This window comes from Branchiostoma lanceolatum, chromosome 10 (assembly GCF_035083965.1).
Source record: "Branchiostoma lanceolatum isolate klBraLanc5 chromosome 10, klBraLanc5.hap2, whole genome shotgun sequence".
NCBI lineage: Eukaryota > Metazoa > Chordata > Leptocardii > Amphioxiformes > Branchiostomatidae > Branchiostoma > Branchiostoma lanceolatum.
This window is the reverse complement of record NC_089731.1, coordinates 14,238,421-14,255,107: the sequence shown is the minus strand read 5'-3', so window position 1 is coordinate 14,255,107 and position 16,687 is coordinate 14,238,421. Positions and strand designations below refer to the sequence as shown.

The window sequence follows — 16,687 nt, the reverse complement described above, 5'->3', positions numbered from 1 at the left end:
CTACCAGGCCCCGCGGATGGCTGGAAAAATAGTAGAAATTTGCCAAATAGAGTGAATAGTATGCTAAGGGAGTCGGCTACGGAGAGAGGGTCCAATATGCCCGTACCCCTATAGCAAACTAACCCCTCTTTCATGTTTTCTGTCTATTTGGCCAGTTTCGAATCTTTCTAGCAACCTCTGGAGCCTGGTAGAGGCTACATGTGATGTGCCGGGATACCAGTAACATATCCAACGCCATCCTTATATGACGAATATCACTTTTATGTCCCTAATATTTTGATATTCGTAAGTCATTATTTACATATAGCCTCATTGACAGGCCTTCTGAGTGGCGCCGGCGTTCCACGGGCGGCAATACGATTTCCCCAGCAAAGAACCTTGCCCCGATAAGTTGAAAATTGGGAAACAGCGCCCCCCCCAAAAAATAAACGCCGGCGACTCCGAAAAGGAGGCTAATTTGCATGTCTATCATCTTATATACCAGGATTTTTCGAATTTCAAAAATGTAGAAGTCATTTTATGTCCTAATCGCTAAATCAGTTCATTTGATTACATGATAATCTCGATGTATTCAAATAGCAAATTCAGATAACGTTACATCTTGATGTGTGAGAACACACGCATCGTGCATGTAGGATGATACGTAAAAGATACCTAAACGTTAGAAATTCCACCTATAACTATAGAAGTACATTCTCATCCCATACTACATAATCTTTTTTAGAGTAGACAGGTCTCACAGAATGGTTGTTGTTATGCAGCAGAAGATGCAATACGTTATACCTCGCTGTGAAATAAATTTTATTCCATAACAGATTTAAGTCTTCAAATTCTCTGAAGGGTCAATTGAGGGCATGTACTGTCGGAATACATTTGCTTGAACTACGGGAGTATTTTCTTGTACAGTCTCCTTTCCAATCGGTCCCACAGTCTTCTAATTTTACCTAACAGCTACCTACGCCCACCATGTAGGCGTGTTGAGTTAACCACTGATCCTACGCGTAATTTTCCTGAAATTCCCAAAGTTACCAGGTCACGCGTTAGTTTTTCCAATATGTAGAAACCTGCCGTAACCAGAAAATGGCAAGGGACCATTTCTGGGTCATTTTCCATCGACCCACTATCTAGATCTGTGAGAAACATGCATAGTGAGTCCAGTGCCTTTCCTTGGTGCTGATAGTTGTGTTAGATCCAAGCCTTCCAATCGTATACCTCCCACACTAAACGTTTTAAATAGCTTGTGCGTGGGGGTACTTTTCTTTAAATAACGTGAATTTGCTGTTCGTAACGATTCGACTTGCCGTGTCCTTTGTACTGAAAACCTCGACCTTCTGGTATAATTGGTGACCTCCCATACTAAACGTTTCCGATAGTATGTGGGTGGGACATGTACAATTTACCACTTTTTGCTTCAAACGTGTCGAGTAACCATTTAACTTTGTTCTGTCCTTTTGTATATTTTTCTTTCATATTTGACTGCCGTATTCCGTCCGACCAAGACTCCAATACCTGTTCTAGGCTTATGCTGTCCTTATCTGCCACTCTCTAAAAAGCTGCGTGACAAGGACGCTACCATGCGGAATGAAACGGAACTGCAGCATAAATCTTCACTAACATTTGCCTCAAAAATGATTTGAGGTACGAGTACCTCCCTTTAAAAAGGCTCTTTAAAAGTCGCAGTAGATATAGCAGACCGTTAACAATATTCTATGCATGCCCTTGTTGTATTTTTGTGGGTTAAGTGGTTGTGTATGTAAATATCTTATTATAAAATTGTACAATTGAGAATTGTGAAAACAAACCTTTAATTTTACTTGTGTCACCAATCAACTGTAAACATCGTAAATTCCACAAGACTTCTGAGTTCAATAAAAAGCTGAAACCTTCAATACACCTTGTTAGCAACTTCATGTTTGAAAACTGGTCCATACCCAACCCACATAACGGTTCAACCAAGTACATGTTCAATTGAGTCCACACAAATATCATTACTTATCTCAGAAAAAATAAGTTTTTTAGTCTTTATGTGAGGAAAGAAGGATATGCCTACAGCTGTTTTTTAAATTTCCTGTGGCTAAAATAAATCCTTCTTTTCTCAAATATACATTTTATAGAAAGGACTGCATGCCATGTTTTTGTTGGTATATTTGGCACAAAACAGATTAAAATTAATAAAATCTGTGTGGCTCACACAATCTACAAGAGTGGTACAGGTACATCAGCCTATGCAAAATATCAAAAATATACATATACCGTTCTGTAGTATATCCCATTTAACAAGACACTAATAAACAAGTATAGTTTCTGCTTTGCACTCCATATCATGTCTTTCCTCCTTAAAGGACTAGTTGTTAACTTTTACAGGATACACTGTATGTAGTAGCCACTTTCAACATCAACTTTAAATGGTTCAACCAACATTGTGCTTCATTAGATATCCATCATGGTGGGTCTGAGAAGTATCCTTGCGGTACACCCCACTGCCATGGCATTAGAACACAACAATACTGACACTGTTTAGCCTTTCATCTGAAGAACAAAACACTGAATGTCAAAGTCACAACAGAAAGCTGCCTCGAAACACAATACTGCACAGAGAAAGGTGTGTAAAATTTAAAAAAACAAAAACACCATGTATAAGTGTTAAAACTTGAGAGTGTGAGGTGGGTTTTAGTTGGGTATCCTTGTACATATTGTTACTGGTCTGATAAAGTCAATGTCTTTGCTTGCATCATAAACAAGACATATGCAGGCTTCATATTATCCAAAATGTGCACATTTACCATATTTCCCACTAAGGTAGACTTTTGTTACAATTTTGCACAACAATTTCAATCTTTAAGTTGTAAAATGATAAAAACCAAACAAAACACAAGGCAGCACGTCGTGGTAAAAATCGGTCCCTATTCGTACAAATGTTTCATACTGGAATCGTACACAAAACAACATTAACACTGAACAACATGCATGTTATACAACAGAAAAGTGCCCATTCAATTGACTTGGCTAGACGGTCAATAAAGTTACCAGTCATTCTGAAGTAGATAAAAACTGATATAATACATCCACGAGCTTTTTATGCCCAGTTCAAAAACTTAAATCTGTAAATCAACATCATAACAGATTTTCACAAAAGTTAACACTGTCTTTGACACTTTGTATAGCATAATTAATGCCTTAATTGTCTTAAGTATGTTAAGGGTAGTACACAGATAATCATAGCAGGGAGAAATATGAAATTTGACAGTAAATCCCTCCTGTTATGTTTTTTTATACACCTCTGTTGAGAAATGCTCTTTCTCTTGAGCTTCCATTTTGTTTTCCAATATCAACTTCTCTGTACACAATTACATTAACCATCTAGACAATGGTTAAAACAATCACTTGTTCACTTATTAGATATCAAACAAATTATGACTCGAAAATAGAAGAGGTGACAGTAAGTAAATTCTATGGATGACATCAGTGTGCATAGTTCATAATTGCTTGATGAAAAAAATCCATGAAATTTTGTTTCCCTACGGACAAGAAATTACTGAAAATATGTTGTTGTGTAGCCTTTTCGTACTAAAGTGAAACTAGTGAGGTAGCCGTGACTGTAGTAGTATAAGTGAAACTAGTTCGGTAGTTGTAGAAGTGACACTAGTGTGGTAGCCTTGAGTGTAGTTGCCAACTTCACTCAAGTAAGTGGTACTAGTGTCACTCTGCACACTTCTTGAATAAAGGAATAAAAGACTTGTTGGCTGTGATACCATGTTAAACTTTGTTGCCTCAATTTTCATCACAACATTTACTGTCTCTATTTGAAAATGTAGGCATCTTTTTTTTTTACCCATCTTTTTTTCCCACTCTCGCATTAAATTTGGAGTCTACAGAGGATGTCATCCATACCATTTACTTGCTGTGGCCTTAGCACACCAGCACAATAGGCCAATATGTGCACATGATAACCTCTTAACATAGCAGATACCATCTCTCAAATAAAGAAACCCTGAAAAATGCTTTTGCTACTAATCTCATCAGAACACATTTTTTAAACAAATAAAAAATGGCACAATGTTTTTCATCAGTCCTCATCAAATTTCACACTTTGTCTTAAAAAAAGTTCAATAAATCAAATCTGTTTGTCAATATTCCTAACATAAGGATTTAGTGTAAGATTCTAAAGAGCAAAAGATGATGACACCACCTTGACAACTTATTTTGGGTTAAATCAAACACCTGATGCTTAGCTATAAGTAACACTGTTCTTTTGTTTATCGATATCTAAATAAGCCAATTGCTATAAAAGTACTAAGCCTAACATAAGTCCATACCTTCACCTACTGTTTAACTTTCCTTTTGTAATTTTGTTGCCATTGTCCTACCTCATTTTCTTTGTTGAATTAGAAAAATAACACAATTAATCAATCAAATTTTGTGGTCAGATACAAAGATTGCATCAACACTATGAAATCACTTGGCTAGTTGGTACAAAATAATTCTGACTCATACAGAAAACTTTCCTATTGTCTGATGGGATTGGTCAATCAAATGTTATACTTTCTTCCCATTGGTTGCCACTTTAGCCAATCAGAGAAGCTAGCAGCCTTCTGGACATCAAACAAGAGATGGACATCATTATTTCTTGAGGAAATTTCTGATTACTGGAAAAACATAATTACTGCACCTTTGAAATCATTGAATTTTTTTCCAAACTGATAAGTTATGACTATTCCATCCAATGGTAGTGGGTGCAGAAATTTCCAAAATGAAGGCAGGAAGGAAAGAAATTAGAAATTAGAATAAAAGGGAGTCCAAAGTGTCAATTAGAGCCATTGATTATAATGAAATGAAGAAAAGGTATCATAAGAGATGTAGAGTTGGAAACAGGAAAAAACATAGAAAATCTAGCCTGACCCTCCCCAATCAAAAAAAAGGAATAACCCTTACTGCATTTAGTACACTGCATAATTCTGTCCACCACAAGTTTTTACATCTGATTGGACAACTTAAAATCTCACTCTCCTCTGTGATTGGTCAACTTAAATCTCATTCTTTTCTCTGATTGGTCAACATAAATCTCATTCTTTTCTCTGATTGGTCATTGCCCTTTGATGACTCCATCGTCCATGTTCTTGGCTGCTGATTCGATGGTGACAGTGATGATTGACAGCTGTTGATGAGCTGCTACCCAGTCCCCATCCTCTATGGCATCCACCAGTCCAGGGAAGGTGGCACCGGAGTATGAGTCGTGTTTACTCGGGGCAAACAGCAGATGTCTGAAGTACAACATACAGGCTTTAGAAGTGGGATTCACAACATGTACAGAAAATGCTTCAGTCATGATTCTTATATGTACAGAACTAGTGCTGTGTACCTTAACACCAGACCTGAACCGGACCTTTGGGTTTGGGTCCAAAAAAACCTAAACGTCAGGAACCGGACTTGCAAAAATCTCTCGCTTATATCATATATTCTCCTTTTTGTTCATAAACATGATTTTAGGTACACAGCACTATGCAGAACTGACATTATCACAGTGTCTACCTGTGTGTCTTTGAGCTACATAAAATTGTGTTCAGCAATTTGCTGCCTTCTGACCAGAATCTAACATTAAGGATCTAACTACAGTCAAAACTGCCCAAGAAGACCACTCAGGGGTCCTATTTAATCTAGTCTATGTGGACAGGTGGTCGCTTAATCCTTACATCAATGGGAAACATTATCTACTAGTATGTAGAGGTGGTCACTTGTACAGGTTTGACTGTAGTAGACTTAACAAAAGACTATCATGTAGTACATGTATAGGATGAGACTCAATTTTTGGTCTGTACCTGTACTGGGGCCTGCCTGGGAGTCCTGAAGGGTTCAGCATGTGTCTCTCCATCTGCATTAGTTTGTCATTGTGGCTCCTCACCACCAGGGGACTGTAGGAACAGGGGAAAGGGTGTTACCATCAAATCGGAAGGAAAAGGAATGATCACCACTACGAATCACATTGACACGTATCACAAGATTTAATGATAATTAGGATGGAGTGGTCAACAAGTTGCTTTTTTAGAGAACTTACATGCACAGAGTGAAATTCATTGTCAGTACAGTACAACAGGAGCATTATCAAGTAGCTTTAAACAACTGATCCTTAAACCTGGGAAAGAATCAGAGAGCAAGAGTGTAAGAGAGAGGGAGAGAAAGAGAGAGAAGGAGGGAGAGAGAGAGAGAGAAAGAGAGAGAGAGAGAGAGAGAGAGAGAGAGAGAGAGAGAAAGAGAGAGAAAGAGAGTGGGTGAGAGAGAGAGACACATTGGAGAAAGAGGGAGATATGAAAAGAGATGTGCAAAGGATGGGTGTGGTTGACTGCTGAAATATAATTATATCCCCAGCTACACGTACATATATTGCTTCTCACTGCTGAATCGGATATACACTATGCAATATGTAAGATGAAACCTATGAGGACTGGTTGTTGAACTATATGTACATATCCATGGACTACACATCTGGAAAGTGTTTAATACTGAGTGGTACTGACTTGGTTCTGTCTGCGGTGGCTATGACCTCCTGCATGGTTTCTGAGGCTTGAGAAAACTGGGACACTGCGTGCTTCAGATAACCTGGAATGGGAAAATATCACATCATCTTCAACAGAACAGTGCTACAAGCATAGAACTGACAAAATAAACAAAAAGTTATCAAAATCTTTTGTGATAGAAAATTGGTTAAGGTTAAGAAATCAAATCAAAGAGATTATGGAGAAGTTGTATCTAAAAGACAAACTTGGCAATGAATTGTTGATAATTGCAATACTCAATTTTAGAGAAAATGCTGTTATCAAATACCATGTGAACATTGCAGTTTAGATATCTATCTATTGCCTGCGAGATCGTTAAACGTTAAAGTCATAAAGTTCAGAATTTCTGAATAAACCTTTCCAATTCATTCATGGGATAATAGACCATAAGTGCATCGTCTAGTATGTCATGCCCCGACACCATATCTAAGTACTTAGGCCAATACATATGTAGTGCTTTACAAAAGAGAGAATGTATTGTAACAGACAGAAACGTATCAGTATGCCATTTACATTCATATTCTTGTAGTTATAGGTTTCAGAATAGAATAGAATAGACTAGTTTAGTACTCATTGTATTGATTGCCTTGTCATTGTTGCCATACATTGTGCCATGTACAATTGTTGAGCAATAAAGTTCATTCATTCATTCATTCAAAGTATGGTCACTTTCATCATAGGCCTTAGTACGATTTTGATATCGCAGGACTTTCACGCAGGCTGTGCCAGAACCAACCACCAACAAGAATCTAAGACATGAATTTCCGTAACATGATAGCTGAATCTTGTAGGACACATGCATGGATAGCCCAAGAATGCCCTCAATCTGCAATTGTACGATGATCATACAATCAACTGTGACCAGGCTCTTACCAAGGAACAAGTTGTCGTGCAGGTTTCTCTTCCCATAGTGCGTCTCCAGGTCGGACACGTATGTACTCAGGGCGTCTGCGTACAGACTACAGTTCATGGGGAGTACGAAGGAGTCCGCCAGACGCAGCGCGGTCTCTCCCAGGACTTGGACTGTTCCCAGGTGCACCGAGAAGTCAGGGTCGATAAACCTCTTCATGTAGTCAAACGTCTCATATTGAGTGTGGTAGACGGGGTAGAATGGTACGTTCAAGTTCTGGAATTAGACATAAAAGTTAATTCCTTGTTGGAAAACAACACAACAAAACAACAACAACATGTTTATAAAAGCAGGGCTCTTGTCAGTTTAAAATCTTTTCTCATTTTCCACCTAGAAATTAAGCATAATGGAAAAAAAAATCTACCAACCCTATTTTTTTCAGGATTTTAACCGGAAAACAACTTTTTTCTACGCTTGATGATTAAACTCTGAGGCTCATCTTGATATTTTAAAGGCAACCGATTGAAAGCAATATCAGGCCCAAAAGTTGGATTTTGAAAGTCAATTTATTTAGTCATTTCTATACATGATTGGTTCAAACAACACTATCACAATGTATAGTGACGTCCATGATGCAAACATACGCTGTCATTGTGATGTGAAAACTCACTGAAAATCGTCGCCAGGGTTTTTGTTGGCTCGCAAAACTAAGGGAATCATTGTACGGCACATTTTTGCGCGGTTTTGAAATGCTCAAAGTAGGAAGTTATTGTAAACGCAAATGTGCTAAATACATTGTAGTGTTAGTAAATGTCACTACCATAAAGACTTCAACATTCTATTCTATTTCTATATTTTGGGCCCTAATATTGCTTTGGTTGCCTTTAGGGCCTTTTTCCTTACATCCCAAAGCATTCTCACCCATTGATTTTTAAGAAACTGTCAAGATACAAAAAGTAACACAGTGTATCCAAATCTCAAAATATTACAATAAAATCAGCAGGTTTTAATTGTAAATCAAACATTCTGGACATTTTACATATTTTCCTTACACCCCAGTGAATACTTGTCTAAAACTGCGACAGAACTTACAGGGTCTTTTGTGTAGGATACGTCAAGGGACGAAATTCCCGCCAACAACAGAAAAGCGTCCCAGTCACTTCTCTTCACCCCGTTATGTAAGGATAGCACTCTACAATACAGCAGCAGCAGCAACAACAACAACAACAACAACAAACAACAACATAAGCAAAGACGTACAAACATAGCAGTAATATTTATAGTAAGGTATCAAAGCCTATGTTTCAGAATGTAAACTTGAAATCAGGTTTATTTCCAGGGTTGTTTTTTCAGATTCAGAGAAAACTAGGATTCGCTGTTTTGCTCAGCTTTACTGAACTGACCAATGCATTTCCTTGGTCTCTGACACTTTAACTGTAATATTTTAGCAAGAGAACATTGTGAAAACGAAGGGCTCGGAAGAAACTTGAATACACCTGTATTCACTCCAAGAAGCTGAGTGTACCAGGGTATAGACTTAATTTTTGTCTCGACTCTATTTTTTTCTGACATTTTAAAGTTACTGTTAACAGTTATTCTTAGCAAGACAAAATTTTGAAAAACAGAGGGCAGAGAAAATGTCTGTATTCACTCCTAGAGATTGAGTGTACCAAGGTACAGACTTTTGCCTCAGACTCTATTTTCATGTTCCAGTCCAACATTGTTTTTCAAAATATGGGAACCAAAAAATCTAACTGTTGTTGTCTTAACAACTGGGTGAAACATAGACTTTGACAACGTATTTCATTATTTCCTTGACCTGCTGTGAAGCGCTAACTTACTTGGTCATATGTGTACTGTAGGTCTATGGAGGATATCCCAGCAAACAGCACAAAGGCCGCAAAGTCGCTGCCTGTGCCTGCCAGGATATCTAGTCTGAGTGAGACGGCAGGCCGTTAGGTATCAAAAAACTAAAGATGTGTTAGATGAACTGTAGTCTAGATCTGTACAGTTTTTTGCGACACCTCAGGGGTGAGCCCAATGGTTTAGAATTGTGTGCAGTCTGCAAGAATTCTAGGAATTGTACAGACAAGATGTTGTCTAGATCTTGGAATATTGCGGCCATGAGATATCATGGGATGTGGGAGGGACCTATTTTTCAACCAAACAACTTTTTAAATACTTCTGGCCTTGTTTGTTGTTACCACAATAAACTTTTCATTTTTTGTTGTTGCCAATATTACTTTTAACAGTGGTTAGCCCTTAATCCCTATTAGACTTACAACAATATGCTATAAACATGTATGTGTACACTAAAACCATAAATATGCTCAAACATAGCGAATTTAAACTCCATTCAGAAAAACATACTAGCTAATGCTAATAAAATGGCCCTTTTGAGACAAAACAATATATGGTCATGTAAAATGTAAGTGTAGACTAGATCTAAAGTTTGGTAGTCTTTACATGAATCAGCCTAAACATAATAATCTATTACATTTGAAATATAACACAAATAATGCATCTCCACAATCTTTACCAAATCTCTGCTTTACAATTGTAGAAAACCCCTCCTACATACTTGGGTGGTGAGTCCGATTTCCTTCGTTCTACAGGCAGACTTTTTGCCCACTGTTGGTATACAGTCATTCCCTCATGGTGGGGGCACGGCACCTGGACAACACAACAATAAAAATAAAAGAACAGTTAAAAACCCTTGTCCTGTGGGAAGCCTATATATTTAGACTCTCTATATATACAGAGCCTGTATGTGGGTCCCGTATATGTACGGGTTGGGGGTATTTTTCAGCTGAACGTATCACACCGCAGTGAAACGCAACGAATGCTAAAGTAACCTTACAATGCCACTGCAGCACAGAAAAAGTCAAGGGAAAATGACCTGATTAATAAATCAAAGTAATGAAATAAATTACGTAAAAAACGTCAGCAGGACAAGGGTTAAAATTGACTTAATTTCAATCAACCATGGAGCATGCAACTATTAGCTTGGTATCCAAACCTATTATAACTCCCAAGTCTTTTCTGTCCTCTCCAGAGCTATAATAGGTTTGGATAACATGCTATGCAACTTCTAAGTTTCTTAATTCTTTACCAGTAATAATCTGACTGATAGAGATGTAGATGTAATTATTCATTTCTAATTCTATTAGCTCATTTCTAGCTAATTCCATCTTTATAACAATGTATGCTTCTATCTTTTCTGGTAAACCATAACAATTCAATGCAGAGGAACAACTGAAGATGGGTGTGCTGGCCTCACCTGTTTAGCTGCCTCTTGTATGACCTGAGACAGGTGTGGACTTGCACCTGCCCACAGTGTCTGGTTACCTGTCAACGACAAGATAACATGACATTATCACATCATAATCATCATCTTACATCCGGAACTCTAGTGAGGTACAACGTATACTACTAGACATTGTCACAAGTCATAAAAAAGGACACAAAAGTTTCTTGAAGTCATTAGCTGTCATAAATGATAAACCGTATGCAGTGGATATCACTTGTCAACACACAGTCAGTTAATACTCTGCTACTTGTCAGGTAGTAACATGCAAATTCTATCTTTCTGAAAGAAGTTAATAGAAGAAGAAATGTACCATTGACAGCTGCATCAATGTTCAGGTAGGCCACTGCCTTCTCTGACAGTTCATTGATGTTTTCCTGCAATATCAGAGAAAGGTGTAAATTGAGAAAGAAACAAGAAAAGAATTATGCAACCAATGTCAGTACAGTGTTGGTCTAAAAGAATGGCCGTAGCTCAAGAAATTTTTCTATCGGGGAATGTGTTGAACATTCCTTGATCACTTCATACATGTTTGTTGCCCCTCTACTGCAACAAGATTAAGCCCGTCTTTATCATTGTCGAGCTCATCCCATCCAAATGCCTGCTAGTCAGTGCCAAAAAGCCCTGAGGTTATCTCGACTAATCTCTAAGCAGGTCTATCGGTGGCAAGGCAGTATCCAAAGGTCCAACCAGTGTCTTAAGTCACTGGTCCTTTTGGATACTTGTTGGCCCTTTGGATTCCGCCTTGCCACCAATAGACCTGCTTGGAGATACTTGATCTTTGCCCTTACCTCCACCCACTCCGTGGAGCCGATGGTGCCGAACTCCTCAGCGCCCCAGCTGGCCAGGATTATCGTCCTCCGCGGACGCCAACCTGGAGTAAACAAAAAGTCTCACGCATGTACAGATCATACAATCTTTACAAATTTGCATTAAATTTTGGTTTCATTATTTGGGTTGAGTAACAGTGTCCTACCGGTACTAATGCTACAGTCACTTTTGCACCTATGTCTGTAGGGTGTGTAGCCACCCGGGCCCCGTAGACACAAATTTGTCCTGGTGGACTGCCGGACACCGGAAGGATACCTCTTGGTGTTCTCACATTAGCACTGTCTATTTGTTACCGGGTCCCAGGCTGATTTTAAGTCCGGGTTAAAAAATTCCAGGGGCCCGGCTGTGCCAAAAAATAGCCTGGTAGCCTTAGGGTGTCCCATGGGGCCACGTAGGGGTTACACCCGAAAATGAAAAAAAAAAAGCTTGTAAACTACCTGGCAGGATTTTTTTCCAATTGTGACCGGAGCATAAGCTAAGGCGACCATTCATCAAAACTTGGAATTGAATCCTTGTCACACAAAGGAGACAGAGTAGGATAGTCAAAAGACATAACAAGAATAGTATTACCACTGATGCTAAATCAGCACCAAACATTACTGCAGTGTCTGCTCACCTGATTGGACCATCTGTCCAAGAGCACGAGCCAGCTCCAGGAAGCACGCTGTCCCGGAGGACGGGTCGATCGCTCCGTATGTCCAGGCATCGCGGTGGTTGCCAACAATCACATACCGATCTACGGAAAATGGCGAAAATATAGAACTTGCTGTTTGGTATACCAGGTGATGTGTGTTAAGTCATTTCTTCAACCTTCCTGACCACTTAGATTTCACAATGAATCTTTTTGTCCAACTTTTTTTTTTGCATGCTCGCATCAGTTTTGGGGTGCCCAGTGGATGCCATTCATATAATAAAATCAGTATGGCATATCAAAACAATGTGTTTCATATTGTGTATGAATGTCACCTTTGAGGATGAACTGAACTTACCTGGTTCCACTGCTCCTCTGATGGTACCAATGACATTGTAGATGTCCTTTGTCAGTCGCTTGTTGTTCACCTCAAGTTTCATCTTCCTGAAAACCCAGAAACAAACTAAAAACGTTAAGAGAAACCTTTACTTTTGCAGACGATACCTTAGGATCTGAAGATGGACCTACTTAAAGGATACTGACTTAAAGGAAAGCTACACAAAAAATTGAAAAGCCTACTATAATATGCTTGATATATTCCAGAGTCAAGTTCTTACTTCAAGTTGTTTCACATAAGTCCGTCATAGTTCTGGGATCTTCCATCGTTTGCAACTTATGCCGTGCTGACGCCTTCTCACCTGCTGATTTATATGACGTCAGTGTTCTAAGTCTTCCAAACAGAATGAATACTGCTTTTCAAACTGGCTTTTGTGAGGATGGAGGTCGAGGAACTTTCTGTCGAATTTGAATTGGACGAGTTAGTGAGCTTTGAATTCTGAAAGTTCCTCGAAATCCGTTATCCGAAAGCCAGTTTGAAAAGCACTATTCATTCTGTTTGGAAGATTTAGAACACTGACGTCATATAATTCAATCATCAGGTGAGACATTTAGGACACTTGCGTCATATAATTCAATCAGCAGGTGAGTAGGCATCAGCATGGCATAAGTTGCAAACGGTGGAAGATCCCAGAACTATGACAGACTTATGTAAAACATGTAAGAACTTGACTTTGGGGTATATTTAGCATAGTATAGTAGGATTTTCAATTTTTTGTGTAGTTTTCCTGTAACTGCGACAACATCAGTAGGCTAACATAAAGTTCATCTTACATGTGAACACAACTGTGTTGACTGTGACAGTTTTGATACTCCACCTGCAGTACCATCCCTTATCACATAGTGGTGCTTTTGATACATGAACCACCATCTACAATTGGCACTTCAGGAGCCACATGTAGAGCATTGCTACCAACTTCAATACCAATACATAGATGCCAACAGTGATAGTTTCAAACTTTCTCGAATGTTCATCTGCATTTCAGAACTGTCTCTCATCCTTATAAAATATGATAATATCAATATCATCATCCTACTCATCCTTATACCTGTCGTTGTTGTCTGTCTGGTCCAGTTTGTAATTCACATTCTTGATTCCCCCTCTCCAGTCTATGGGTGCAGTCTGCCCATCCAACATGCTGGAATAAGAACAAGAATTTAAGGTTACTTAACTCTGGCTAAGTTGGCATTTTGACTTGTTTTCTCATTAATGAATCAAGAAAGTAACCGTTACAGTAATTATACTGAATATTGATAGCTGGGCATGAAAGAATTCTAAATATGATTTTTTGGACCATATGGATGACGTCATCAAATTTAATTGCCCATGATATCATTTTTTTTCTCAGAGAAAATATAGCACTTTGGTACATACCACTGCAATGAAAGAGCATGCCCGCAGATAAACACAATGTGATTATGGCGCTCGGCAAACAGCTTTGCTATCATGGTACTTACTTTTCACTGCTCAAGGAATGCATAAACTGACACGCACACAACTCGTGTGACCACACTTCGTGTTTTCATTCTGATTCCATACACAACAGAATGACCCCCAGTGCTCCTGGTGACCAAGTGTGCATGTGCACCAGTACATATTGTCTGGAGATGTAACATACTGTAATTCTTATTTCTTTCACTGTAACTTTATGTTCACTGTTTACACGGTCACCTCTGTACCGTGAACTTATCATCACCGTGAAAAAAACTGTAACAATTATTCATGATTCCTTCACTTGCCGCCACTGTGAAGTTAAACTTCAGTGAAAATGTCCATTTTCCTTACACCGTGAAATTTTGCTACCGTGAAGATAAAGTGAAATACAGTATCTAACACTTACTTCAGGAACTGTTCAGCATCCTTATAGCTGATTGGTTGAGATGGTATGGTTGGCAGGTTGGCCTCTGACTCAGGTAACCTGGCAACATTCTCTGCGTCAGGTGACAAGAAGAGAAAATTATTAAAATCTACTAATTCCACCAGGGACATAATTCTGCCACCCCGAAAAGATACGCCCAAACAGATCTCCAACCCAACGTCCCACAGTATAATAAAGGTTTATTGCAAGTTCTTGCCCGTAGGCTAATTACCTTCGCCGAGAAGGTTATGCAGAGGGTAGCGTTTGTCTGTCTGTTTGTTTGTAGTGGCACAGGATAACTCGAGAATGCCTTGATGGATTGTTTTGGTATTTGATATGTTGGTAGGTTTTAATGAGACCTAAAAACGATGAGATTTTGGGCCCCCTAGTGGCTTCTTACGGTACTGCAGCGGAACTTCCTGTTTTGATATCTCGTGTTCTGGACATGCTATGGAACTTATTTTTGAGTGGTAGATAGATCTTTGGACAGAGAGTAAGTGGTGTGGGTTTGGGCCCCCTAGCGGCTTTTTTGGAACTGCAGGAGCAGGTTTTGCGTCTGACTTTGAAAGGGAATAACTCAAGAAGGGCTTGATGGATGGTAATTATTTTTGGGTGGTAGATAGCTTGAGTGATGATGTACATGATTAGACACTTCTTATGCAAATCAGTATCTAATTTGCATAATTAATGAGGAAAGTTTATACATCCGCCAAATTCCATGATAGGACTCTGAAACATGTGACATATGTAACTGAGGAAGAGAGAAATATTAATTGATATGAACTATGCAAATGAAGAACTCATTTGCATAATTAATGAGAAAATACTATAACATGATGGTCTTGATGGATGGTCATGATTTTTGGTTTGTGGATAGCTTGTGTGATGCTTAGTATGATTGGACGATAATTATGCAAATCAGATTCTAATTTGCATAATTAATGAGGCAACTTTAAAAATCCGCTTTGTTCCATGATATGACAATTCAAATTGTAACTGAGGAAGAGAGGACTGTTGATAGATAAAAAATATGCAAATGTGGGCCTTATTTGCATACTTAATGAGTAACTTCTATTATTCCACACTGGCAAAAGATGGCAATTTCATACATTTAATCCTTTTTTGTGGCATCGGGACGTTATGTGAATGTGAACATTGTTGAATCAAATTATGCTAATAAGGGCCTCTTTTGCATAATTGATGATAAATTTGTTAAGCTCATACTTTGGACATGTTATATTTTAAGACAATCAACTGGTATGATTTATAATTGATGAGAAACACTCCTAATACGTCAGTCATAAAGGTTAAAATCATTTGGCGAAGGTATGAGGTCGTGGAACTCTAGTTGCAAATACATTTAACATGCAAAGAACGGACAGACATTGAACAATACAGTATTCAACAACTCTAGTTTAACTACTGACACTAAATTCTAACTTATTGGGTTTGACTTCTTTTTCCGAGACAGTGGAAGACGAATGATCCCACTTTTTCTGTAATGTGTGGGTTTTGTGAAGCTAAGAGGAGAGTAGTTTTCTTTTTGTCTGTAAACGTGGAGAAATTAGGACGGCATTTGGTGGCCTCTTTAAATAGCTCTTTTCTTGTATATCTAAACTGTGCATACCTGGGGATGCTGCACTGGAGATCAATCAAACACACTGTTTTTTTAAAACGGCGGATTTATATAACCTGGCTGATTTATATTTATGGAGGTTACTCTATCTGGCTGCCTGCATGTATAATGTAAACTTCAATTTTTTTGGGAAATTTTTTTTTCTGGGAGTCTAGGTGCTACTACTCTATTTGCTCTTAAGAACATAAGTTAGATATCTTTCTATGTTTCAAACTCAAAACCACCGTGAACACTCCGTTTTCTCCCTACCACAAAACTAACTCCCCGCGAACATTGCTGCATTTACAGTATTTCAACCTTTTGGAACACCGGTGAGAGACCATGTCCACTGACCTATAGCAGGGTACAAGGGTGTGAGAGGGTCTCCCATGCCTGCCCGGATGTCCCCTGTTTGCACCCCATCTCTAGGCAACCACCACGAGACGTTGTAGGTGTCGTTGGCGCCGTTTATGGCATAGTCCGCTGGGTCGGAGTAGAGAACTACGCCGATGGCTCCGGCCGCTGCAGCATGCTCCACCTGTTGATCACAGCAACACTTGTTTGTTTGTTTGTTTGTTTGTATTGTCCCCAGTAAACCACCTAATGGCATAACACACCAGGTTTGTACTGAAGAGTACAAGCTACAT

The 16,687-nt window shown here is 38.8% G+C and overlaps 1 protein-coding gene across 1 annotated transcript in view; it reads right to left on the bottom strand.

The window, feature by feature from the left end:
• Positions 1-3,688: 3,688 nt before the first annotated feature.
• The window catches only part of LOC136442987 (N-acetylated-alpha-linked acidic dipeptidase 2-like), a 35,018-nt gene continuing 22,019 nt past the window's right edge, over positions 3,689-16,687 (bottom strand). Inside the window, exons 7-20 of the mRNA XM_066440031.1 lie at positions 16,395-16,578; positions 14,408-14,498; positions 13,604-13,705; positions 12,529-12,614; positions 12,156-12,275; positions 11,500-11,582; positions 11,022-11,085; positions 10,682-10,749; positions 9,983-10,074; positions 9,243-9,336; positions 7,425-7,677; positions 6,513-6,594; positions 5,817-5,909; positions 3,689-5,261 (exon numbers count right to left, since the gene is read on the bottom strand). Of these exons, the coding sequence (XP_066296128.1) occupies positions 5,084-5,261; positions 5,817-5,909; positions 6,513-6,594; positions 7,425-7,677; positions 9,243-9,336; positions 9,983-10,074; positions 10,682-10,749; positions 11,022-11,085; positions 11,500-11,582; positions 12,156-12,275; positions 12,529-12,614; positions 13,604-13,705; positions 14,408-14,498; positions 16,395-16,578 (1,590 nt within the window). The 3' untranslated portion in view covers positions 3,689-5,083. The remainder of the gene's footprint in view (positions 5,262-5,816; positions 5,910-6,512; positions 6,595-7,424; positions 7,678-9,242; positions 9,337-9,982; positions 10,075-10,681; positions 10,750-11,021; positions 11,086-11,499; positions 11,583-12,155; positions 12,276-12,528; positions 12,615-13,603; positions 13,706-14,407; positions 14,499-16,394; positions 16,579-16,687) is intronic.